Source organism: Mirounga leonina, unplaced genomic scaffold (genome assembly GCF_011800145.1).
Source record: "Mirounga leonina isolate KUSES-001 unplaced genomic scaffold, KU_Mleo_1.0 Mir_126, whole genome shotgun sequence".
Taxonomy (NCBI): domain Eukaryota; kingdom Metazoa; phylum Chordata; class Mammalia; order Carnivora; family Phocidae; genus Mirounga; species Mirounga leonina.
The window spans coordinates 4655523-4682799 of NW_023270314.1; the positions used below are offsets into that span (position 1 = coordinate 4655523).

The 27277-nt window shown below is 35.5% G+C and overlaps 1 protein-coding gene across 2 annotated transcripts in view; it reads right to left on the bottom strand.

The window, feature by feature from the left end:
- The window catches only part of NAV3 (neuron navigator 3), a 356416-nt gene that overhangs the window by 194188 nt on the left and 134951 nt on the right, over window positions 1-27277 (bottom strand). For both annotated transcript variants that reach the window (XM_035002085.1, XM_035002084.1), the window contains exons 6-7: window positions 9419-9487; window positions 6123-6262 (exon numbers count right to left, since the gene is read on the bottom strand). In XM_035002085.1, the coding sequence (XP_034857976.1) occupies window positions 6123-6262; window positions 9419-9487 (209 nt within the window). The remainder of the gene's footprint in view (window positions 1-6122; window positions 6263-9418; window positions 9488-27277) is intronic.

The window sequence follows — 27277 nt, forward strand, 5'->3', positions numbered from 1 at the left end:
CCTTCCTCCTCTTCTTCCTCCTCCACTTCCGCCATCATAAACTCCACTACAATCAAATATTATTTATCAACTGCTCACTTTTCCCCAAGCACTTTGATACCCAGAATCACACTGAAAGCTCTTCATACATGGGATCTCACTTAAACCCCTAATCATCTGCAATATACTCATGATTTCTCCTGCTATAAATGGGAAAACTGAAGCTTAAAAAACGGAAGTAACTTGTTCCATTTCACACATATAGTAAAACTTAGAAAAGAGAAAATCACAATTGGAGCTCAGGTTTTTCGGACTCCAAATTTTGGAGGCTTTTCACTCTCTCTTTTTTCTATATGTTCGCTTTTACCCAGAAATTCTGCTGGTGTGGCTCTCTAGAATGCCATATGTTTGTCACAGTAGTGAAGTTAAATGGGTAATTCCTTGAAGCATGGTGTCCTTCTTCCTCGATGGGCAGAATACAAATGGGGAGAATGTGATAGGAGACACTTTCTACTTAATACTTTATATACTATCTCCTTGGGCATCTTACCTGCACTATCCTTCTGAGTTAACGTAAGAATAGATTTTAATTCATGCTTAGAACATATGTAAATCGACAGAGTTAATTTTTAGTTATCTCATCTTACACAAAAAAAATAATAACATTGATGACCTGGAAAAAATGCAATCCAGTTCTAGTAAAATGAATACACGTTGACAAATGTGGCAGTCACAACAGGTATATGAAAAGTTTAGATAAGGACATTTCCCTGTGGAACATTAGCACCATGTTGCCAACAGTGCTGTTAGCCTGAGAAAGGACACAGGAACCATCCTCAACCTATTTACCTCTTCTTTCTTCCTGAGTGGTATGTTGCTTAGATGCAAGCAAACCAGCTTTCAACTTACAAAGTAACAACAGAATAACAATTACAAGGTAACACAAAGTAACAAAAATGATGACAACAGCACCATTCATTTTAAAGTATTCACTGTGTAGTGGACATTGTACTCCCTGATGTCTATGATCCCTGGGAAATACAGGGCAACTTCAGTACCACAGGTCATTGTGAAACGAAGGATGTGACCATGGCAATTGGTCACCTTAGACTCTCATTTCATAATAACATGCCAAAATACATTTGAACCCTTTAAAAGGTAAAAAAAAAAAAAAAAAAAAAAAATTTTTAAATAATTAAAAAATGTAGCATTCAAGGGTGCCTGGATGGCTCAGTTGGTTAAGCGACTGCCTTCGGCTCAGGTCATGATCCTGGAGTCCCGGGATCGAGTCCTGCATCGGGCTCCCTGCTCGGCAGGGAGTCTGCTTCTCCCTCTGACCCTCCCCCCTCTCATGTGCTCTCTCTCTCTCATTCTCTCTCTCTCTCTCAAATAAATAAATAAAATCTTTAAAAAAAAATGTAGCATTCAAATCCAAATATGTCTTGTTACCAACTGGGCCCTTGTTCACCTGAGCACACTACCTTCCATGAATGATTACTCGTGCAATGTCTCAATCATCAAATTTAGGATGACTTAAAAGAAACATGGAGTGAGATTACAGGGACCCCAGAGGTGCTGTCCATTCTGCTCATGCAATGTTACAGTGCCACTTTGTGGAGTATTGTGAAATTTAAGGAAACTTACATTCGCCAGCCAGTTTTGGGGAAAAAGTATGTAATTTATGTACAGGCATGTATAATATGTGTACACCTCAAGATGTGAGCATTTTATACATAAACAAACAATATATATTCTCAAGTCCCCTTAATCATATCACCTAATATATGTACCTATTTATGTTACCTCATGAAAATCCCTAAGATTAGCTTGCAATTTTCATTTCACACTTCATTTTAGGTTTATGTAAGTCTCAAGGAAATAAAGCAAAAGTCATGGTGGAACACATAATTCAGTCACTAGTAAAGCAATATAATAAGTAAAACATATTTGCATTGCCTTGAAAAGAAAATAAAAGTTTAGTTCTTTGATACTACAATAATTTCAGGGCAATTAACAAAAAAACAGAGAAAGTACTTAAGAATCAGATGGCTACATTTTAGCAGTCAAAATTCCATTACTAATACAACATTCACATTAACCTTATAGTTTTAAAATTTCAACTGCAATGTTGCCAAATTCTCAGTATCAATCCTATTCTACCTGTGTTGAGTGTAAATGAAAATGAACCCTTCCACAGCAGAGGACACTTTATTAGGATCCAGGAGAACAGAAAGGACATCTCTTTAGTAGATGTGTAGGTACAATGTAAGAATCACTTGGGAGAAACAATAAAAAGATGGCAAAATGCCCTCTGGCATGTTTCTTAGCAACATGAAAAACAACTCTCTGCTAATAAACTCTGTCAAGCAAAAAGTGTTTACAGAGCATAGTTCAATAACTGAATTCCAAATAAAGCTAGGGATATTTACATTCCTAATAATATGAAACTGTGTAGCTTTTTTTCATTATTAATACCCAGATTTTATACAACAAGAATGATTTCTTAAGATAATCTGCTTCAAGCATAGAAAGTATATATATAAATTAACCAGGGCACCATTTTCACATGATCCCCGATTTCCAGGGAGTAGGTATTTAATTTTTCTTTAAAGCATACATCTTGTCTACAGTGTATGGGCAAATTGATAAATGCTGGCGTCAGAACATATTATATTCATTGTCAGTATCTGAACGGCAGGTCACCAAGAGAAGAAATTTGGGACTCTCAGAAGAAATTCTTCTCTACAAACAGTGCTATCTTCATTTCACCATTTGTTCTGAAAAATCTGTTCCCACATTCCATTTCAGCAGAAGGGTGCCACCCATTGCCTCTTGCCATGACTACATTTCTTTTCCACCTTCTCTACAAAGGGGCATCTATGGCCATGTTCACGGACATTTTAATTCATTTGAAAAATGGTGAAATGAACACCCTATTTCTTGAATTGTATTATTATTAAAATGATATTAGATGGATCTTTTGAAGTGGCAGTTTGTGATTCCCTACTGATTTCCTTTCATAAGTCACACAATTTGCGAATAAGTTACTGTTACAATGCTATACAGGTGAAAAGCTACTATGCTTTTTTTTTTTTTAAAGATTTTATTTATTTATTTGAAGAGAGAGACACAGCGAGAGAGGGAACACAAGCAGGGGGAGGGGAAGAGGGAGAAGCAGGCTTCCCGCTGAGCAGGGAGCCTGATGTGGGACACGACCTGAGCCAAAGGCAGACACTTAATGACTGAGCCACCCAGGCACCCCACTGTGCTTTCAACAGTATGTTTTTTAATAGGGAAATGAAATTGTTTTAATTGTGAATAAATCTTTATTGTCTATCACAAATTCTAGAGATTCTTCAAGTGGTTCATGTAACTCCTCACCCAAGACTTGTTAAAGAAAGTAGAAAGTATATTTCCACTTAGAGGCATTCAGGGAACACATTGCAGATAATTTGGTTAATCCCTCAAGTAAAATATCTTAATGTGTTAAATTTAAATGTTACACTTTCTAATAACTAAAAAAGGAGTAGCAATTAATTACTCAAGTTCCTACTTTCTGAATTCTGTCATTATAATACTGTGACCTTTGAAAACTCTTAGTTTTCACCTTACTTGATCATATCAAGAATATGTATGCAGACCAGTTTGTGACAGAGATCAGCTTGTCAGCAGGAGAAATTTTCTATTTTTATATAGATTGTGCTACCACTATAAATATCCAGGTCAAAAAGGTTAAATAAAACATTCTTATCCAAGAAGATATTCCCCTCTAATAGCCTAAAGAGTAAATTATAAATTGTTTCATATGTAATGTTTATCATTGTTTTGTTTGTTCTTACAATTTAAGATAACATTTTATTTTTTAAAATATTTTATTTATTTATTTATTTATTTACTTACTTACTTACTTACTTATTTTAGAGAGCGGGAGAGAGAATGTGTGCACAAGAGGCGGAAGAGACAGAGGGAGAGGGGGAGAGAGAATCTCAAGCAGACTCCACCTTGAGTATTGTACCTGATGTGACGCTCAATCCCATGACCCTGAGATCATGACCTGAGCTGAAATCAAGAGCCAGATGCTTAACAACCTGAGCCACCCAGGTGCCCCAAGACAGTATTTTAGAAATATAAAATAGCATGACAGAATGATCAATTTAGAAATACTGATATTGGATGTATTGATGAAGTTGTAACTCCACATTAATAGAAAATGCCATGTAACAATCATATGATGCAATTTATGCTTCAGTTCTTATTGGCAGTTTTTAGACATTTAATGCCTATATTGGACATATTATAAATATTTGTGACTGTGAGATCACACAGTTTAAATGCTTTTGAATTTTTAGTTATTTGGGAATTAAAAGTAAGGAAAACCCTGTATTTTGCTGTAGATGTGGACCTAAGGAAATCTGCTTTTTTGAATCAAAAACCTCATAATGTATGTCATCTGTCTCCACCTTGTGGTTATTGTAAATATTACTACTTCCTAATTTTGCTCATAAGAGAGGTTGAATGGCTATGGAAAAACAGAAATGTTTGTCTACCTTTAGATTCTTACTTTTAGACGCCAGAAACACAGAAAACCATGTCACATGACGGAATATTTCAGATACATTATGATATCAAAATGTGAGATCATCTGAAGCATTTCTAAGTCTCTTTGCCAATATTATAAGTAATTTCTTGCAAAAATATTACATAATTGTAGAATCATGTAGTTAAACTGGATACGTCCCTTCAACACATCTGTATGTCTAAACAAACTCTCCCTTAAACTTTCACAGCACATACAAACTCCGTATGACACTTTCTAGGAAAGTCACAAAACAACAAAGAAAGTTTTTCTGAGTAATTGTTTTCTCCCTTTCCCTCAGGAAAAGTATAAGTGTCCAGGAAAATTTCTTAGGTTCCTAAATCACAGGTTTTATATTTTAAAGACAAACTCCTAACTTCCAGTTATACATTATTTTCTTCTTTTTCCATTCCACTCAAGAACAGGGAATATTATAGGGATCAAGACACACTGCCTTGCTTTCAGGGATTTATGTTCTGTCCAATTTTGTTTTAATACATGAGAAATTTTCACAGAAGTGCTGATTCATAGATTATCTGTCAATTCGTGTCTAAATTAGAGAAAGTTATCAGATCATATCATCTGTATGAAACAATCTGAAATGATCTGACTTGAGCAAAAAAATTCCTACCTGGTTGAATTTGCCAGCTATTCTACTAACTAAGCATGTTTGTTACCTTTGAACTTCACGTTTTGTTGCATGGAAAGTTAAATAGTGTAAAGAGAAGTTAAAGTTATATGGATTTGAAGGAACTAAGTCAAAAGCCAGAGCCTTAGCCCTTCACACAGTCACTCTGCCTACAACTGTATAGATTCTTGATTTTCTCCTGGTTTAGATGTAAAACGCACCCTCTCTCACATGAACCCATGCTCCACAGCGCAATGCATCAAGCAAGCCCCTTGTTAAAAGCACACTGTGCACGACACAAAGAATCGTGTGTCATCTAGTTAATACATAATTTGCCTTTCACACAGATTTCCACTAAGTGTCCTTTCTTCCCGATGATTTTGTGATCTGACATTTCTGTCCCGTACTCTTTCGAGAAAATAAAGCAAACGTGGATAACTTGTCTCTTTAGGGAAAACTAAGGTCGCATTATTTCTGTGTCCTGGTGCTGTCAAAGATTAAATATCCACCCTAATCATGTCTCAATGTTTGATGCCCAAAACACTTATGGCATTTATGTCAACTGAAGCTAAAGATTCAAACAAACCTAATACAGATTTATGATTTTAAAATAATCGTTCATAAAGCATGAGAAGACAAAAGAAAATGCTGTTTATATGCAACCAGGAGGAAATGTTTTGGGGAAACAGATTTTATACTTGGGTATATAATTAGCCACTTTAAAATAAATGAGTTTACTTCCTTAAAATGTTCTTCAGGTAAGAAAAGCCCTAAAGAAAGCTGGAATTCAGGAGGGGGAAGTTAGAAAACATGAAACCACACCGATAACGACTCCATTCCAAAAGGCATTAACACTGCTCAAATATCGGACTTGGCATGTAATTTACAAGACCAATACGTTAGACTTGTGCCATAATGATGTAACAGGCAAACACTTACCTTTTTCATTGCCATTTGCATAATTTGGAGGCTTGTTTTTGTCAATGCTATTAAAGCTCTGACTTCTCCTATTTAAATTAGAGGCTCCCTGGACCTTGCTGCAGCTGCCGGTAGCTGGTACCCTAGAGGGACCGGGAAGCCTGAAATAGTATAAGAAAAATTACATCATTACTGTATATTACAAAAAGAGAGGGGGTAGGAGGTTCTGACTGGGGAGGCCTTAATGGAAAAAGCACAATATATGATGTTCTAAAATCTATTTAGCAGAAAATGGTGGTTTCAGTGATAAATAGCTAAACACAAGGATTAAGAATCTTCAGAAAAATCTTGTTTCACTTTTCAATAAACATGCCCTAAAATGATATCAGTAATGTAGAGCAATTAGAAATAAAGTAACCTTTCACTTAAAAAGTCATACTTACCACACCCTGAGGAATAACACTTTGACTTAAAAATACTATACCAATTACATGAAAAGCAAGGGAAATAACACAAATGTATTATGTTCTTGGGATATTAATCAGCTATTTGCAGTTGTTGTTAAGTTGTTCTTTTCAATGTATGGGACATTTATTTTTCTCTTAGATAGTTGTTTCCTAAGTCAACTTGATAATAACAAGAAGAATAAAGTTACTGAACAAATTGCTAATAGCAAATGCTTAGTGCCTATCTAAGGTAGTAAGCTATTCTAATTCAAACATGGTGCAGAGACCAAGGTCATGGGTTAATTTATATTTTACTGGTCTGCCTCAAAAAATTTCTTTTCTTTAATCGTTTTGCCAAAAATAAGCACCTAGACTTTCAGCTGGTTGTCTTACAAGTGTGGCCAGCTGACCACAGAGGTGCTATGACAAGGAAGGATGCAGGTCTCAGAAGCAGAAAATCTCTGTTAGAATGGCAATGCAAAATACACCTACAGGGACAGTGACTTCAGCTAGTCTTTGGGGATGAAAGACAGGACAAGAGGAAATAACAGGCAGACTGTGTTAAACTTAGGGGAAGTTTGACATTAGGTTGTAATTTGCTGTTATTTTATGTGGACTAAAATTAAATACCCGTGTGGATCATTTATGTTGCTGTTTAAGTAGTTTCCACCTTAAAATTTCAAGAATCAATTATTTCATGAATGGCGCCTACAATATACAATCGTTGTATTTTATTCTACACTATTAACGTACTGTATATGTACAATACACACTCTGCGTAGAACTAATATTAGCATTCTAAGTCATATTTAATAACATGATACTAAAGGATGTCAGCGTCTTGGCTACTATTTGCTGCCACCATGTGCATGTCACTGTGTACTGCTCTGATAATTTCTATTTTAAAAGAAAAAAAAAAAACCAAAACTCCAGCCCTTATAAATGAAGCACGGAAATTTTTACTGTTCTCTATACTAAATTTTTAAAATGAAAAAGGGTGTTTATATCTGTTATATTGGTGCCCAATATATCACAATTTCAAGATCAGTTGTTACTATTTTCGTATTTTGACTCACCTTCATAATTGATATATTATTTCTGTAGATTACTAGGAAATCAAACTCTTAAATACTATAGCTACTTTTTAAAATAGTAACAGGTATTGCAACAGGGAATGAACATCAGGAAAACACAAATACCGGCTTAAAAACACAAGTGCTGCTTTCTTGGAATAGTTAATAGTTTCAAAATGTTGACTGTATTCTGGAGTTTAAATACATATGGCTAATAAATAGTTCCTTCAGCTATTTTGCTAATTAGAAGCTGTTCCATGTACAAGATTGGAACCTTTTCCAAATGATTCCAGCACTTAACTGTTGTCCAAATGGATCTAGAGGGTATGTAAGTATAGCACAAAACCAAAGACACCAGGAATTTTGAGTACCAATGACTGCACTCTAAAGAAAGAACTCAATTAATTAATTTGGCCAAATGCCCCAATCATAATAAATCTAAGGACTATTCCTGCAGACACAGCTACAGACTTAGAAAGTTCATTCCAAACTCACATGTATAAACAAATTTTGTCACAAAACTTGCCCTGCTTGCAATGAAACTTGACCTGTTTCTAGAAAGCAATTAAATTGCATTTTAATCTTTACTGTGACCCATGAAGCCAAGTGATCTTTAGTTCTCAGAAGAACAAATTAAAACAAATTAAAAAATCCATTTGGTCTTCTCATTACCCTAATTTGACAGGCAGCCAGAGCTCCAGATCATTCATCAAAGTAATAAAAAGAGAAATGAGAATGAAGCCAACAAAAGACAGAGAGAGAAATGTTCTATTAAATTAATGTACTTAAAATATATTTTATATGCATGAGTCTTAGAAGTGGTAATAAAAACTGTACATGGCAGGTCACTGTATTTTGCACATTTGAATTTATATCATTTTTCCTTTTAATTAAATACCCTTCAAGTTTTTCTCTCCCGAATCATTTTAATTACTATGGAAATGAACATAACTTAGAAAACCAAGGCAAGAGGAAAAGCACATACCTCACATCAAGGCATCATAAGCCATCCTTGTGGTCAAACATTGCATAATACGATACATTATCTGAGCAGTGATTAGGAAGCCACCACAGAGATACTTCCCCAGTGAGAGAGAGGGTAGATATAATCACATAATAATCAGGGGTTCCAAACACATTTGCTGTGGCTTCATTCAGCTGTACCATCATGCCTTCGGCAACTTAATATTTTTTAAAAAAAACATCAAACACTTTCAATATACATTTATCAATCAGTATTTTCCAAACAGGATATAATACAGTCATTTGCTATAACAGACTGTCTTTAAAATATGTATGTCAGAAAGGAGCAAAAATTTCAACTATTACAGATAAAGGAACAGTCCAGGCTAACTTCGTAACCTGGTGCTAACCTCCCCACAAAAAGCTACCAGTATTTCTCAGTTCTGCTTCAAAATGTGCAATAATTAATGCATGCCCATCTCGAAAAACAATTACATTCTTGTAACTCTCAGATTCTGTAACCTGGAAGGAATGGGGCCTTCCAAGTAATGTTTTCCTTGACTTTCTCTAAGCTTAGAAGCTAGACTTCAGCCCAGTCATAACAGTATATATAACAAAACTAAAACAGAAGAAGCCAAAACCCATTTAATGATCTAACACAGACATGCTCATCCCCGAGAATGCATATGGAAATCCACTTGAAGAATTCAGTCTTCTAAACTTTTCATCCAGAAGTATGTAATTTATGAAAAAAATTTAGAATGATAGGACAAAATAACACTGGGCAGTCACTTTATTATCACTAACAAGCAATAAATTAGAGATATTAACTGACCTAGTAGGCTTTTTTTGACTGGTTGCAATTCCACTGTGATTAGACTGAGTTGCATATCTGGCTGCCAGACTGTATGAGGAGAAACAGAGAAATTGAATTAAAGAGATTCTTTGAACATGGAAAGAAAGCACAACATTACAAGAAAACTATGAGTTAATGAAATGCAATTGGAACATGTATAAGCATGTATAAAGAATAAATTAATTAGAAAATTATGATAATGCAACATATATACCATGACCTTTGATTAATGAACACACTATGAAACGATGCAGGGCACCCCTTGGAATAAAGTGTGTCATCACTTTAAAATTACGGCTGCATGATATTGTTCATATTATTTTAAGGAGGATTTCAGCTCATAAAGAAATTCGACCTTTGTAAATGACTAGGAAAACTTCAGGAAAGCTAAAGTTTAACTTTACATAATACAAAGAGCTCTTTCCCAAAAAGGTTAAAATGAACAGAAAGAGTATGAGAGTCATTATTTTCTTTGGTAAATGCTTCTAATTTGCTGCTTTAACTGGAATATTATTTTCAAAACCAAATGACTAAAATATCTGGTTTCTGACAAATGTATTGTTTGATCTCGAGTCCTAGGGATAGAATGTTCTAAGGAAGCAAACAATACAAGATGTTTTTCTAAAGAAAGATCTATGTAAAGGTTAAACGGAATAAATTGGAGTTAAGTTCTCCAAAAACAAACTGAACAACTATTAATGACAGCTTCTGGGCATTCTTCAGTTACAATTCTTAATAATTTTTAAATCAAAATCTTTGATCAAAGACACAAAAGAAAGCATTATTTAAACTGAGTTCTAAACAGCAGTGAATATTTTACAAACATAAATGAAATTTTGCACTTAAAGTTAAACTAATTCCTGAATTACCTGAGTGTTCTGAAATTAGTGTTTTGAAGGATATGGTGAGACCCAATTAGACCTGAAACATGTTCACATACCCTGTGATGGTCATGGATTGACGCCCGAGTGGAGAACCACATTTCACGTGAATTGTGAGGGAGCACAAAGGCCCTTAAAAACCGCCCGGATAGAAAAGAATAAACCCTCATAACTAAGGAGCTTTTCAGAGCACTCATTTTTCACATTCGATATGTGATATATTATTCATTTGCCTATAATAAATTCTGTATCCTAACTACACTGGGCCAAGTGGCCCAACTACTTCAGTAACAATGATATCAGAGAATAATGTAAAAATAAAAACCAAAGTGTCTGACTGAAATGAGATACTAATTTAAAATTTAAATTTAAAATTTAAGCACCCAAAGTGAAGAAATTCTTTTGTGTGAACTTCTCACTCTAGCTGTCAATCCAAAAGAAAGAGACCTACCTCAAGGTTCACTACTATGTCTGATCCCATACTCTCCAAATTGAGCACAAATATTAGCTGGAGAGATGACAATGAAACAATATACTTTCCTTCGGGTACTGAAACCATCTGATAGGGTTTTATTCCATGATTTTAAAGAAGTACAATAATTTCTAGGATTGAAGTGAGGTGGGGGAAGAAAATCTAGAAAGGTCAACCGACTTGCTAAAATCGGTTTGGTTTTATGGCCCATGTGTGGTTTCTAGTTTATTATGAAAGAACAATACTCTACATGTTGCCTAGATTTTTGTACCAAACCCTCATATTTTAATCCTTTGAAACTTGGCTTCTGTTCTGCTTTGCTTGCACTAGTGAAACTGTTGTGTGAAGAACACAGGACTTTTATTCAATTCTCACCATACTCTAACATCTTTGTATCTGACCCAGATTGCTCCCTCTGCCTTTGTGAATCTCTCTCTTTCACAGACGGTAATACCAGTGAGCTCACTTGATTTGCCCACCATCATTCTTGTCCATTTTCTCCTTCCTTCCACTGGGTCCTTCCCCTCTATTGAGCTCTTAAAGGCATGATTTTTCATAGGTCCTCTTTCCTCAAACACTTGTATTCATTCTTTCACTTAGAAATTCATTTCTTTTCTTATTTTATTTTATTATGTTATGTTAATCACCATACATTACATCATTAGTTTTTGATGTAGTATTCCATGATTCATTTTTGCGCATAATTCATTTCTTACCTAAAACTTTAAGTAAAATCTACTATAAACTAGAATTAATGTGTGCATCACACTCCCAACCATCAATATCAACTGAGGAAAAGATGTCCATTTCCATGATCTTCAAAGTCACCACATTAAACACCACTTCCCTTCTTTTATCCCCAAGTCTTAATCAGATCCTTCCTCTAATTTCTTAATTTCTATTCACAGGATCATCATTTTCTTTAGTCCAATGGGCTTGAAACCTCAGTAGTTGACTCTTCTCTTTTTCCTTTTAATTATTGCAAATATGCAATCAATAGGCTGTCACTCTGATTTAACCTCTACAAATCCATTTGCATTTGTGTTCTCTTCCAATTTCCTTGTTTATTGCACTAACTCAAGCCCCCAACATGTCCCACAATGCCTCTGGCCCCTTTCATTTTTCTTAATCTTCTACTTCGCTCTGCCTCCACACTCAGTAGAAAATCACTATTTTTCCCCACAGTGCTTGTAATACCATAGCCCACATTTCAGATTTAGTAAGTTTAGTTTCAGTATAGTAACAGAGTAGGTGAGGTGGTATAGCTAATGCAATTTATTAGTAAAACGGACACAAGGGACATGTGTAGACACAGCTCTGAAGCAAGACGGGGAAGATAAACAGAGTCAGAACACCAATAAACTAGGAATTTTCAAAATATCTGGATTGAGGATTGTGTATTTTTTTCCTGGAAAGATTGTCAAATGAGACTCCTTCTAGCTAATGGGTGGTAAAAATATCAGAAACAAAGCACAAAAGAAATAAATATTTTGAGACTTATTGTGGATTCTACCAAAAAGAAGTATCTGCTCATCTGTCTGATAAAGTAAATATTAAGGGAATGCTTTTTAGTACCCTAACATGGAAGACAAGAGGAGGAGACTAGAGACAGTCAAATGAATTTTTTAAAAATGAAACTCATCTGCTGTTCAATACACAGAAATATCCAAACTACCATACCTTTCTAATCTACCTTCAGTACAAATTCCCATGTGGAACTATAATATCCATTTATTATAAGGGAAGAAAGCTTCTCAAAGTAAACAGATCCTGAATTTTAACTTATCCATTTTTACTAATTGCCAGAAACTTGCCATTCAAGTGCCATTCAAAACTGGCATCACTTGGAACTTTTTAGAAATACTGAATCTCGGGTCTCATCCCAGAGAATCTGCATTTTAACAGGATTCTGATGTATAATAAAATTGAAAAAGCTGTGCTCTGCAGAATACCCACAAATGTCCAACCTAGGAGGAAAAAACCTTGTAGTTTCTAAAGTCAAACAGCATAATCTAAACATCCCGAGTCAGGCCTCCTCATCTATCCTGCAGCAGCTTTGATACTTTTGATATCCACCGTCCAGAAATCCTCATCTCACTCGGCTTTCCTAATGCAACAGCTACCTCTGTAGCTACTCCTACTTCCCAAGTAACAGTCGACTCACTCTCTCTGCCCCCTCAATTGTTGTACTGTTACCATGAATATTTTCAGAATTGTAATCCTAGGCAACAGCTAATCTACCCCTCTATTCTTTCTAACCCAGATCTACATTTTATATTCAATCTCAATCCTAAACTCAGTCTCTTTCCTAATAGTACCTTGAGATCCCCTAAATATTATACCCAGATCTATCATCTAGATTTCTCCCAGATATTCCAAAAATGTTCAAAACAACTCATTCTCCTTCTTTCAAACCATCCTCTCTCTCTCTCTCTCTCTCTATCTGACTTGGCTATGTAACTTGAGTGTCACCGTTTTCTCCATTGAACAATATGGAGTTGTCTTGATCATTACCTTTTGTTTTTTTTCCTCCATGTCATCTCTCTCACAGACTCTAATAATACGTCTTTACTAGTTTCTTTGTTATCAGTCCATTTCTATTCCCAGACAAATCAAATTATTCCTCTCATAGTCAAAAGAATGAACTTTCCCAAGGAAGAATGAATGCCAACCACTTCCTTTGAAATTGCTGTTGACCTCCCCAGTTGTCCACAGGATAAAATCCAAGGCCTGTGATTTGGTTTGCAGTACTTCAGTATGTCTCCTCAGACTTTTACAGCCTCATCCTCTCTGCATACCTCCACCCTGTGTTCTCCACTGTCACCACACCTCTGCTCCTTGCATACAGCCTTTTTCCCATGGGTCCATGGCTTTTCCCATAAGGTTTCCTTTATCTGAAATGCTAGTCCTCCTCTTGCCTACATTATAAAATCTTACTGCTAGTTCAAAATCCTGCTCAAATCTCACCTTCTTGTTGAAGCATTTCTCAAGTTTCCCAGAGTTAATTTTGTCCTCCCCAGTCCACAGATCTTAATTCTTCTCTAATTATTAGGTTAATATGGGAATTTATCATGGTAAATGTCTATGTCCTGAGCAGACTGTTTTGTTTACTAGGACAGGAATTATGTTATGTCCACTTTGCATTCTCAGTTCCTTTCACGGGGTTAGTATGGTTCAATAATTAAATAATTGATTGATATTTATTAAGTAGTATTATCAAAGATATGTTATATTTCCATCTTTTAAGCAAATGGGATTGTTTTAAGCAAGTACTTATCAGAAATATACTAAAGGAACAAAAAGACATTCATCTTCATTGTGTCCTTATTAAGTGACCTGCAGTTTACACTTATTTTCTCATTTATTCCTCATAATAGTCTTGCAAAGGCTACACTCTATTCCTGACTAGAAATATGAAACTAAAGATTTTAAACATTAATTTATCTGTATACATTATACATATTAAAAATAACAGTAATAAAATTTGACCTTTGGTCTGTTAGATTCTATATAGTTTGTGCTATGTTCTACTATCCTATATCATTTTCTTGCCAACTGATTACTAATTGCAATATTTTAATGTTTCTTTTTCTATTAATTCATTGCCCTGTGGATTTGTGAATATCTCCAAGATGATGACATCATCATCATCATCATCATCATCATCATCATCATTTCAATACTGTTACAAAAATAGCAACTCCTAGTATCAAACAAATCTACTTTAAAAGACACTCTTTAGCATTCAGAGAGATAATAATTTCATCCAATGGATCACTTTATACAGAAATCTAGAATTGGCAATAAGACAATTTGAAAGAGTAAGATACTTTCAGTATCTAAGCAACTCTCCTCAAAAATCTTCCAAGTAAACACTGTCTTTTGAATTTTTAAGCAACATTTAATGAGGGCTAAGAAATATGGCACAATAATTATAACCAGTTTCTCCCATGCCCATTTCACAGATGATTAATCAATCAATCAATCAATCACAGAATTCTTTTCTACTAAGCCCTTCGGTAGCTTCAAAATCCACGGCCAGGATTCAAGAAATCCTTATTAATCAAAAGAATTAGAATGAGAACAAAAACTTATTTAAATCTCTTCTTTATTGTCTCATCAAAATATTAAGATTTGAGTGGTTCCATACAGGATTTTTGTAGAAGATTCTATTTCTATTATAATTATTCTAGCAGTGGACTTCCATGTAGAAGTAAAAATTATATAATCTTATTCTTTAATTTTTATTCTTAAAAACTAAATTGGACCCAGACATAAAGCACACATGAATCATTAAAAATCACCAAAACATAATAATCTCAGCCTCACACAATCTATTATTCTTTATCTCCATTAGCTACTTCCAAGTTTCTTCTTAAAAAAATCTCAGTTGAAACAGTTGATATTTGAATTATCTCAATTTGTGTTTAATTATTATGATAATTAAAAATATTTTTTCTTATTTATTCATTCTACAAATATCCTTATAACACCTACTGTTTGCCCAGGCAAGAATCTGGAGAGCCACAACTTGCTAAGGAATTGGGCCTTTGTCCTGATGCAGTAGGGAATACTGAAAGTTTTGACTGCAGAATAAATGATAAAGTCTCAGATTAAAGAGATCCTCTCTTAGATATGTAAAGGAGGAACTGGGGGAGGAAGGAGGTAAGGACATTTAGTAAGACCAAATTTCCCATTTAGGAGACCAAAAGGAAATCACTGCTATAATTCAGGTAACATTTGATGAGGGTCTGAATGAAGACAGAAGTAGAGAAAATAGAAGTAAATGATTAATGAGAGAAGTTATAATGGTAGCTGTAAGAACTGAAGAAGAGGGAAGAATTCTGGATGGCTCCTGGGCCTCTGGCTTGAGTTGCACAGGATAGTTACATAGGTGAAGAATAAGAAAAGGAGACTGAACATCCTTGGTATAGTATCTGATGAGAAAATATCAAGACTCAACTTCCAGATTATATCACTAGTCATAGACTGAATGAAGTAACAGGATAAACTGGCAAGATGGATATTCAGTGGTGAGTAAACCCACCTTTATAGTGGAGCTAAAGTAATGATCATTTGCTGATCTTATTGTAACGGTTCTCTTATAAAGTACATAAACACTTTTGGCTGTTGAATGAATAAATAAATAAGAAATTGACTTCACATCCCTAAGGTTTTCAAAGTGGCAGACAAATACAGATATTGTGAAATTTGATTCAGTTTTGTGTTCTATTTATTCTAATAAGCACATATTTATTGATGTAATCAACAAATTAATTAATCATTAACGACTTTTATTGACTGTCTATATGTACTGGCACTGTGCTAGAAAAACTCAATTTGGAAAAATTAGATTTACACATGCATGGATCATGTTTCACTGTGAAACGTATAACCCTTAAAACCATGTATATGAATTCAAACTCCTTTCTAAAAAGTGTAATTTGATATTTAATGGAAACTGAGTTTACCACAAGCTTGAAAGAAGCAATAAAAAATATTAGGCAGGGGTGTAAAAGTGGCACATTAATATCTTTCTTTTCTATGCATTATTAAACTAAATTTTCCGTAGTAAAAATCTAGTATATTGGTTTGTAGCACATAATTTAGAGTTGGGCTGCTCTACCTGAATCCCAGCTTTGTTGTTGCTGTTCTCTGTCCCTGTTTCCTCATCTCTTGAATGAGGATGATAACTTTACCTACCTCAACGTTTTTATGGGGCTTAAGCTGTAAATCACTTAGAAGGGTGTCTGGCTTAAATAAGTGCTGTAACAGTTAAAAAGAAAATTCAGAGGGATTCAGGTGTACGTTTGAGAGTCTCTGAATGAACTAACCCCCCACAGGAAGCTCTATAAATATACTGGTGAATTCAGTACAACATAACTTCCTACGTTTCTCAATCCCTGTAATTCCTCTGCTCTCTTGTGCTCAGTCTTCCCAACACATCCATTGGTTCTCACCTATCACTTCTGAGGTTACTCTGTTCTTACTCTAAATCCCACAAGCCTGGACCTCTCAGTACAGCAGCTGAGCTTTTAACTCTGGCTCAGTCTCTAAATTTATAATTACTTTGGGACCATGATTTATTGAAAGCAAAGATAATGAAGTCTCCTTCTCCCTCCAGCATCCCTGGATACTACTCATTCTTCTTGTTTCCTGAACTCAACAGTATGAATCCCTATAGGTCCCAATAGGACATCCAAGAAACACCTCTCCCAAAGCAGCATGAACAGGGTGAGATTTTCAGAACCTGTAATTCTCAACTCTGTACATAATCCAAAAAGTGTCTCAAATACAGATTTTAATGAATGTTTTTGTTGTATAATATAATGTATAAAATGTATATATTTTATATGCTTATAAAATATAGTATATTTACTTTAATATTTCAACCAGAGTTTTATTTTAGATTTGTACTCTAGATTTCACAACTAATTTGAAAGACAAGGATAAAATGTCTCAAAAAATGAGGCATTCCTCAACAACAACAAAAACAATTTGGTATTCTTCGGTATTCTGCCTGAAGAATACCAAACAAGCTACCATAACTCCGAATATATTGCAAAACAAACAAAAGGAACATTCTCTTGTTCGCTCACTTTACCCGTAAGTGTGGTTGCCAGAGTTTTGCTCTGAGACCTCCCTTTTTTGCTCAGCTTTATACTTTTTCCTGAGTAATCTCTTCCACTTCTGTTGTTTCAATAAAAAAAACAGGGCTAAACAATGTTCCCATGTCCATATCTCTGGCCCTGACCTCTCTCCTGGGCTCCAGAGCCACACACAAGACACCACCATTTAGAAGTCCCATTGAAATATCAAATTCGGGTGCCTGGGTGGCTCAGTTGGTTAAGCGACTGCCTTTGGCTCAGGTCATGATCCTGGAGTCCCGGGATCGAGTCCCGCATCGGGCTCCCCGCTCAGTGGGGAGTCTGCTTCTCCCTCTGACCCTCCCCCCCCCATGCTCTCTCTCTCTCATTCTCTCTCTCTCAAAATAAATAAATAAAATCTTAAAAAAAAAAAAAAGAAATATCAAATTCATGAAGGCCAAAGGTGAACTTTTTTCTCTCCACCTCCTTCTTTTCATCTGTTTCCACTATTACATCATGCTTTTCTTACTGAAATATATCACTATCCAATGAGTCAAAAAAATAAATAAATAAAAACAAAACAAATGTAATGTTTTCTTTCACCCTTATCCCCGAACAGTTCCCAAGTCCATTTTCCTAGTCAGTACCTCATGCCTATTAACGTTACACTGTTCACTTTCCAATCATTTTAGCTGCAGTGCCCTTCCCACTCCTCTCCCCAAAGCACATCTTTCCTCTACCCTGTCACCAAGGTTGTGTTCCTAAGTTATAAATGGCATCATTTTTCTTCTGCTAAAAAAATCTCCAAGACAATTGTCCTTTATGTTCAAGAAATGAGTCCCAGCTCCTAGACATAACATCCAAAGCCTCCATAAATTGACCTTGGCCTACTTCTCTAGTCTTATCTCTCATAATACCCTGTGGCAATTTAAACATAGAGCTATCATAAATTCCTTAACACTCCTTTCATTAAGAGGTGAAATCTTTGTTCCACTCATACTCTCCTTGAATCTGGGTGGGCTTGTCATCCCATCAACCAGTAGGTCACCATGTAAGAAGGACAATGTTCTTGTGACTGCCATGTTGGAGAAACTTTGTGTAGTCGCTATTCCAGCTAAGCTGCCAGACACATTGAGTGAAAAAGTCACCATGTCAATGGATTCTCTAGCCATACATATTTTGCCTCCCAGAAGTTTGTGACACCTCAGCCGCTCCACCCTCCCCTGTGGAAGTCCCAAACACAGAGACAAGCCATTTCCAGCTGGGCCCTGTCTGACTCCGAGGCTCACAAAATCCATGAGTAAAATCAAATGGTAACTGTTTTGCACAACTATATCTGGGATATTTTTTTGAACCAGCAATGGATACTCAGAACGCACTTGTACTTACGCTTTTTCCTTGTCCAAATACTTAGAATTTCCTGAATGTAAATGGCATTTAATTCATCAGTGCCCTCATCTAGGCTCTTTCCTCTAACTGCGGTCACTGGGTAACTCTGTTGGATTACTTAGCATACCTGATTGAACTATCTGTTTAAGTATCTAGGTCTTCTATTACATTGTCAGCAATTTGAATGGTAAAAACACCACCATATCTCAAGCAAATATCTAGCATAATTCTTGGCACACGGTGGGGGCTGGATCTTTATTTGTTGAAAGGTCACAGCTGAACTTTCAAATCACCGATGAAAAACAACACTGGGCTCTAATGTAATATATGAAGAATCATTAGGAACAATATAGTCTTTCATTAAAATATGTCATTTCATTTCCATATGGTACTCATTGACTGCACAGTGATTGACTCATCAAAACATAAAAATGAGGCACAAAATAGTTATTCTTAAAGTGTATGTACTTAATACAAGTATAATTGAATAAACTATGTTTATCAGAACAAGATAGAATCTAAAGGCAATTTTTTGTCTATGTAGGTTCTTTTAACTCCTCATCTAAATTAAGAAATTGTAATAGGAAATTATTTAGAACACCCTTCATTCTTCTCTTGTCCATTTACCAGTAAGTATTAGAGTCACACAAACATGTTATGAGTAGAAATCCCTACACAGAATCCCTCTACAGTCAGACATTTAGTACTTTTGATTCCCAAAGAAAGAAGAAAACATGCTTCATCATAACATCACATTTGTCCTTTTAACAGTACTATTCTCAAGGAACCAAGGAGGGATACAAAGAAATCACAAAATAGGAGGTAAAAAATTTCTTGGCTATGTGGACAATTTATACATCTCAATTGTACTTTTATTGATACCATGTTAAAAAGGTAGAAATTATCTCCTCCCAAATACACTGAAAATAGCTTGAGAGAAAATTAGGAAGAGGTTACCCAACACATACTATACTTAAGTATATGGGAAGAAAGTCCTAAAAGATGTTTAGACAAAATAACAAATACAACAAAATAACAAGTTTTAAAGATAGTAAAGCACATCCACTAACATTTTAAGACTGAGATAGATTGAAATACATTTCCTTGTATATCCTATAATTGCTAAGGGTAGATATAAAATCATACATTCAGAATTAAGATCCAAAGAATTCTCTGAACCAAATTCTTCCTTGAATGTAAAGATTTTCCCCTTTGTGGGATCCTTGTGCAATGTTATAAAAAGATAACTGGCATCTAATAGCTCTAAGAAAGAGGGAGGTGTTCAACCGCTTCTGCAAAAATATGTTTTGCACCTCAAAATCAAATATGTTCCTTCAAAAATATTTAAGATGTTTCACAACAGCAATATGTGCATCCGAGTATGTGATAAAAATACTCTGTCCCTATACTTAAATTTTGCTGAGACTTCACTGAAAACAGTTATTGCCTAATCCATAAATGAGTCAGAAACTTAGCTTTCATCCACATGTGTTTCTTTTTAGTAGCTGGGTGGCTGAAATATCATCCTGATTATATGTGAGACAGGTTACTGTGATAACTTATCCCATTAGTGAAATATGGTATGTAAATATATTATAACCTCTGTGTTATCTTAAATTTCATCTGACAGTTAATAAGGCCACCTGCATGGTCTGTTTTCGTGGGATCTCAAAACAGTAACTAAAGAGGGAGATGCCTGCGTAAGATATTACTGCATCAAAGTCTCATGCTCTTTTAGGAATGCAGAACTTCAAGATAAAGGGCAACTCAGGAAACCAGGCTCATATTTCTCTCACAATCTTACCATAAATGAAATTTTCTAACAATGCTTTTACTTACACATAGCTCAAAGCATTACACTGCTCCATGGATTGTTTTCAATTTATAATTTTCTGAGTAAAATTGTATCACAATAAATTGAGTGCTCCATTCCAAAAGATCATTTTAATGCAACCACCAAATACATACATACATACATACATACATACATACCACACCTGAACCCTGAATACTAGTAGACAAAGCTGTTTTGTTAAGCTAAAAATTTAAACAAGCTTTGGTAAAGACTATCCTGATTAGTGAAAAGTCCGAATTATTTAGTACTTCTAAAGACAAGAAGTGTTATAGTAAGCACAAAATATGTTAACAACTATTTCTTAGTATACATGTTCCTGAAAATGGCCTTTAATTATTATACTTATAAAATAATTATACAAATGCATGTCTATACAGTGTTTGAAGGTCTATGAAAAATCTATTTTATAGAGTCCTTATAATTGGACTATTCTCAATTTACTGCAAAGCAAATGTAATCATCAATGCATTCAGTTTCGTGTTAATAAGTAGTGGCTGGGGTCTCAAAACATCTCTGATGGTGAGCTTTGGCCTAGAGTCTGTCAGGAAGGGAAGGCTGATTTTGTTTACACATCTTTTCAGACTGAGAAGTCAATCAGAAAGGGACAGACTGTGGGGGTCGTCAGAAGTGGAAGCTCAGGAAATAGAATGCTAAGAGGCAAATGTTGACAGTGTGCTTTATGATGAAGAGAGACCCTAGACTAACGGTTAAAGTCTCATAGGTGAGACTGTCTCAGCTGCAGAAATGTTACAAGTCCCCAAAATCCAATTCTGTGCTCACCCTGTCATCCCCCGATTATTATTTGGTTTTCTATGTAGCTCTGACCACAAGAAAATAGTTCAGTGGTCATACTGACATGATTATTATAGTTAATGTAACAGTTGCATTTTCTATTGTTAAGTCAGTAAGTGGAATGCAGTCTTTAGTGGAAAACAGATTAATATAAAGTAATTACATATGGCATAAGACTGGAGGTATAAAAATCAAGTCTACATTGTCAGTGCTCTGTTTGAGAAGAAAGTGCACCATCAATACAAAAACAAATAGAGCCCAACAATGTCTAGTGCTTGGGAGACAATATTCATAAAATGTATTAGTCTCCTGAATCATTGTAATGATACACAAATCACATTTTGGTTGTTTTAAGAGCAAATTATGAAATACTAACCATTGTTTTACATAGACATTTATGTCAAAAAGCACAAGTCTTAACTTCTAAATTAGTAGTCAAATACTTTAAAATGTATAATATATTCTCCCAATTCCATTAAAAAGATAGAGTATAATTATGATGTTTTTATTTTCTACTTGGAGAAATTAGGTTCAGTTAATTGCTTTTTATTTTTTTAAAGAAGAAAAGGAAGTTATCAGAACCAAAAATGATTCTGCCCATGCCTTCTGAGACAAATTCACATTATTCTCTTTTTCCTAATGTGATGCCATTAACATGTTGAAAAGGGAATAATTAAGGTTTAAGTTCACAATAGGAAGAATAACAGGATAGAGGACAAGAGACATCAATAGACAAGAGACTTCAACAGACTTTGAAAAACTGAAAATAAATGGAGTAGAGTTAATGGAGAACACATAGGAAGAGAAGTTTCATCCTAGTGTACACATGGAGGAAGGTTTCAGTCTAGAAGAATAAGGAGGGAAGCTGGACTGGGAAATTGCAGATAAAATGAAGGGACTATAAAAAGGAGATTAATCAAATATCCCTCTCAGTCACTACCAATGACCACTCTATGACCAGACATAAACAAACCAATTCATTAACCATCCAAACAAACAAGAAGCAATTTTAACTACAATAACTGAATAATCCCAGAAAAATGATGCTGGTATAGACAGGTTCCTCAATATACCTGGACTGATCCCTCTAAAGCATCATTGAATGATTGCATTCAAACAAATATCAACTTTCAATAGACATTCAAGAAAGGCCTTGAACAGGAAAGAATCACAGTAGATGTCCTGATTCTGCAGAACATATTTCTAATAGCCATTATGTAAACACTCCATTGGTTTGAAAGCTTTTGGAATCAATCCGTACAAAATAGAATGTAAATCATACGAAGCTTAACTTTTAAAAAATGCAGATGACAGAGGTTGGAAATTGTTAGTGGACGGGGGGGGGGGGGGGAAGAAACAGAAATGCTAATAGCCATATTTTATAATACAGAATGCCAAGAGATATTCTACAGTTGACGGAGAAAGAAACAAAGATGTCATTTCATTATATAAAGTTACAAAGTTAACCAATAAAAGAACTAAAAAGAGTGAAATTTAACTATGTCAGTAGCACTCCTAGAAAGACCTGTCCATATACCACTGACCACCTCTAATTCCTCTCTCCTGTTTTCCAGTGAACAGATTCTAATCAAGTTACCACAGCAACTACTCTACTGGAGTACCTCTCATCAAAGTCTCCAGTATGAAATCCATAAGTCAGACCTCAGTGTGCACCCTACTTATGTGCAACATTTGATGCAGTTAAGTCCTGAAGGTTGGTAGATAATGGTTAGAAACATAAACTCTGTAGCCAGATCACCTGGATTAAATTTACAGATTAGTCACCAGGAAACTTCATGCAATCTAACTGGCATTTGCATTTTGTTTGTTTTTTGTTTTGTTTTGTTTTGTTTTAAATTTGAAAACCAGGATTACTAATGATACCTACCTCATAGGGTTGCTGTGAGGAATGAAAGAATATGTATATAAAGTACTTAGAATGGTAACTGAGGCTACATATAAATTATTATTGCTCTCCCCCTTCTCCTTAGAACTCTTCCTTCACTTGCTCTCCAGGCAAACAAGTTCTGGTTTTCTTCTGACTCTACAGGCTGTCCTTTTTTGAGTTTCCTCTAGGAGTTCTTGCTATCATCCATTGTCTCAACACAGGTGGGCTCCTGACCCAAGTCCTCATCTTCTTCTCCCTATCTATACACAGATTTTTGGTGACTTTATCATCTCTAGTCTTATAGTTTTTATTATTTCTATATGCTTGTATCTCAAGAATTTTTGTCTATAGCCTTCACCTGTCCCTTCAACTCCAGTCTTGCAATTCCCATTGCCTTCTTAGTCTTTCCACTTGGATATACCTAGTAGACATCATAAAATTGACATGTCTATAAGTAAATATTTGATCTTCTCCATACCAAACCCGCTCTTCCCACATTCTTTCCCTTTTCAGTAAATGGAAACATCATCTTTCCAAAGAAGAGTCTCCTCTCTGTTTACCAATCCCACAGCAAGTCTGGCAGCTAATTCTACTGATATTGCCTTCAAAATATATTTCAAACTGACCTTCCTCTCTCCGCTTTCCGTATGGTACTCCAAGCTTTTCTCCATGACTCCTTGTTTTCACCTTTTCCCCACTACAATCTATTCCCAACAGAGCAGCCAGAGTGACCCCTTGATTTTTATACCTGTTTATGTTCCTCCTATGGTATATGGTAACTTCCCAACCCTCCTGGAGTAAAATCCAACATCCTTGTAATAGCAACAGGGTCATATTAGTGTCTCCCTGCTCTTGGTCTGAATTAATCCTACTCTTCTCCTGCCTCCTTCCCTCTGATCCATCCCAACTGTGGTATTTTCCTCTTCTTAAAATAAACCAGACAGGCTCCACACTCAAGGTCTCAGCTCTTGTCTCCAACAGCCTGAAATTCTCTCCCACAAGATAACCACAACTGCTAGTTCTCTCACCTCCTCTCCTCAAGATCATCAGACTGAGGACTTTCTCAGAACCCTATTTAAATTTGCAGGAATATGGCTTCTACACATTGTGTTTCCTTCTTTTCTGGTTTATTTTTCTCCACCATCAGCTGTCCAGTTAGTGATACATATTTTAATATTTTATTGTCTCCCATCACTAGGATGGAACCTTCAAGAGGGCAAGAATTCCTTAATCTCTTTTGTCCTCAACTATATCTCTAGTGCCTGGAAGAGTGCCTGAACATACTAAGTGCTTAATCAATATTTGTTGAATACATTAATGGGGGATGGGAGAGATGGGGAGTGTATGAACCAAAAGATAATGATCAAATTAATGAATAAAAACTGGAGGCAGAAGTATTTTATTTGGCTACATGGTAATAACTGATAAAGGAAATAAGTAATACTACTAAAATAATTAAAGGGGTTACCTCTGTGTACCTAGACGGGGCATGAAAAGGTCTGAGCATTAGGCTGTTACTTTTAATAATGAGGACATTATTATTTTGCATTACTTTTACATATTTAATAAAAGTTAGAAGTGGAATGGACAAAACTGATCAGAGAAAGAGAGAAGGGAGGGACCAGGGATGAGGCTGATTTGAGGTTTCTAACATGGGTCAGTATGTTTCATTATACATGTGACATGATCTTAAAGGGGGTGGAAGGTAAAGTGAAAGTAGCTGGGATGAGTGTCTATTACATGCTAAGTGTTATACTATGGGGGCACTTTATACATGAATTACTCTCTGAGGTCTTCTCAATACCCTCTTGAGGAAGTTATCTCCATTCCAATAGTAGAGGTAACAACACTGGTATTCGAACAGGTTAAAATCATTTGCCCAAAGCCGCACCACTGGGAATTGGCAGGCAGACTTTAAACCCATGTCTGCCTGACTCTAAAATAACCAAGACCATATAGATGCTGCTTCATCTATAACAACAGAAGTATGAGTAGTTGTCAAGCTTTTTAAATGGTGAAATAAAAGCACAGAATATAAGCAAAGTGTGTATATTGTGTATATACGCTCTTTTAATATTACGCCCTGTTGGTTTCCTAAATCAGGCAAAAATTGAAGGGTAATTTCTTTCCCTTCAGTTATTTCTCTCTAGGAAAGAAAAAGTCCTGCTTTAAAAAAAATTCATAAATGTCCTTTGTGTTTTGTTTTGTTTAAAGTTTAATTGATTCGCTGCCTTTTTTGAAGAGCACACTATAGGCCACAACACAGAGCTGAGTTAAGAAACTAATTGAAGCCAGGTTCATAAGGGCTTAAATTACCAGAGCCTTCCTGTCATCTTAAATTAAACTTCCTTATACACTTTGCAAGATTTATAACCCCAGGCTGAAAAGCTGTAAACCGTCCCAGTTTCTGAGTGAATCCCCCAGAAGGAAATGATGTGTCCTGGAAAAGAGAAAGGCAAATATCCTTAATGGGAAGAGGGTTCCGAGAGCAATGTGTGTGGCAGGGGTCACGGGAACCTTGGCAAGGGGCTGCAGAGGGAATGGGCAAGTCACTCAAAGAACATGTGTCCACAGATTTTGCTATTTGACTTGCAAGTCCTAACTGAGCAAGTTCATCTAAACTGCAAGTGGACGCATATTTGATTTTCTCCTACAAATGAAAAGCAGAAGGGCAAATGATCATCTGTGGAAATCATAATCTCCTAAATTCTTTTTTTTTTTTTAAAGATTTTATTTATTTATTTGAGAGAGAGAATGAGAGAGAGAGCACATGAGAGGGGGGAGGGTCAGAGGGAGAAGCAGACTCCCTGCTGAGCAGGGAGCCCGATGCGGGACTCGATCCTGGGACTCCAGGATCATGACCTGAGCTGAAGGCAGTCGCTTAACCAACTGAGCCACCCAGGCACCCCAATAATCTCCTAAATTCTTAAAATAGGTGTTATTATAGACTTATCGACATCACTGCCTTTCATGTTTCTATGCCCTACGCAATTTCTTACCTGCCTCTACCTTTATAGTCAATTTCTTTTCTTTTTTACATGTTTTCTTTTTATAAAACATAAAAATATTTGTCATGCAATTCAATAATCACTATTTGTGAGTTGGTAAAATTCACTATTTAATAACAGGAAGGAAAGTTATTTAATAGTCTGGACAACAATTAAGCTAAAAGGTCTACATTTTAAGGAAAAACCTCTCTTTAGTAAAGCTTTTAGCAAATAAAAATCATCGTCTTTTTCAAATACCATCATGATTACACCTCATATATAACTGAATGGTACACAAGAAAAATGAATTTTCATTATATAATTTTCTTTCACTATAATGATTTACCTGATATTCTCAGGAAAATTATCCATTCATGACATGCATTCTGCTCACTGTTGGTTGGTCTCATGTGCCAGGCATTGTGTAAGATTTTGGTGAAATTAAACTCCCTGTTACCTTTGATGTCAACTAGACCTTTAATTGTCAAAACTCAACACATGGAAAAGTATGATGAGCAGAAATACCCTGAATGCTCAAACCATATTTACTAATCAAATGAATTTGAGTTGGAAAATATAGCATTCATTTCTACTTTGTTTTCTAGAATAAGAAATAATACTTTGCCATCTCCTAGTTAATACTTAGAAAAAATAACTATGATTTCAACTCCTAAAAAAGATTTTTATCACTTTATATTAAAACATTTTTCACATTTTCCCAGTTGGTTGAAGAAAGGGCCTTTAATCTATTTTTTTTAAGTTTCTTTCTTCCTTCCTCCCTCCCTTCTTTCCTCCCTTCCTTCCTTACCCATCCATCCATCCATCCATCCATCCATCCATCCATCCATCCATCCTTCCTTCCTTCCTTCCTTCCTTCCTTCGGTTTAGAGGGAGAGAGTGCACATGTACACACACATGATGGGGGGGTGCAGAGGGAGAGGGAGAAAGAGAATCTTTTTTTTTTTTTTTTTCTAAAGATTTTATTTA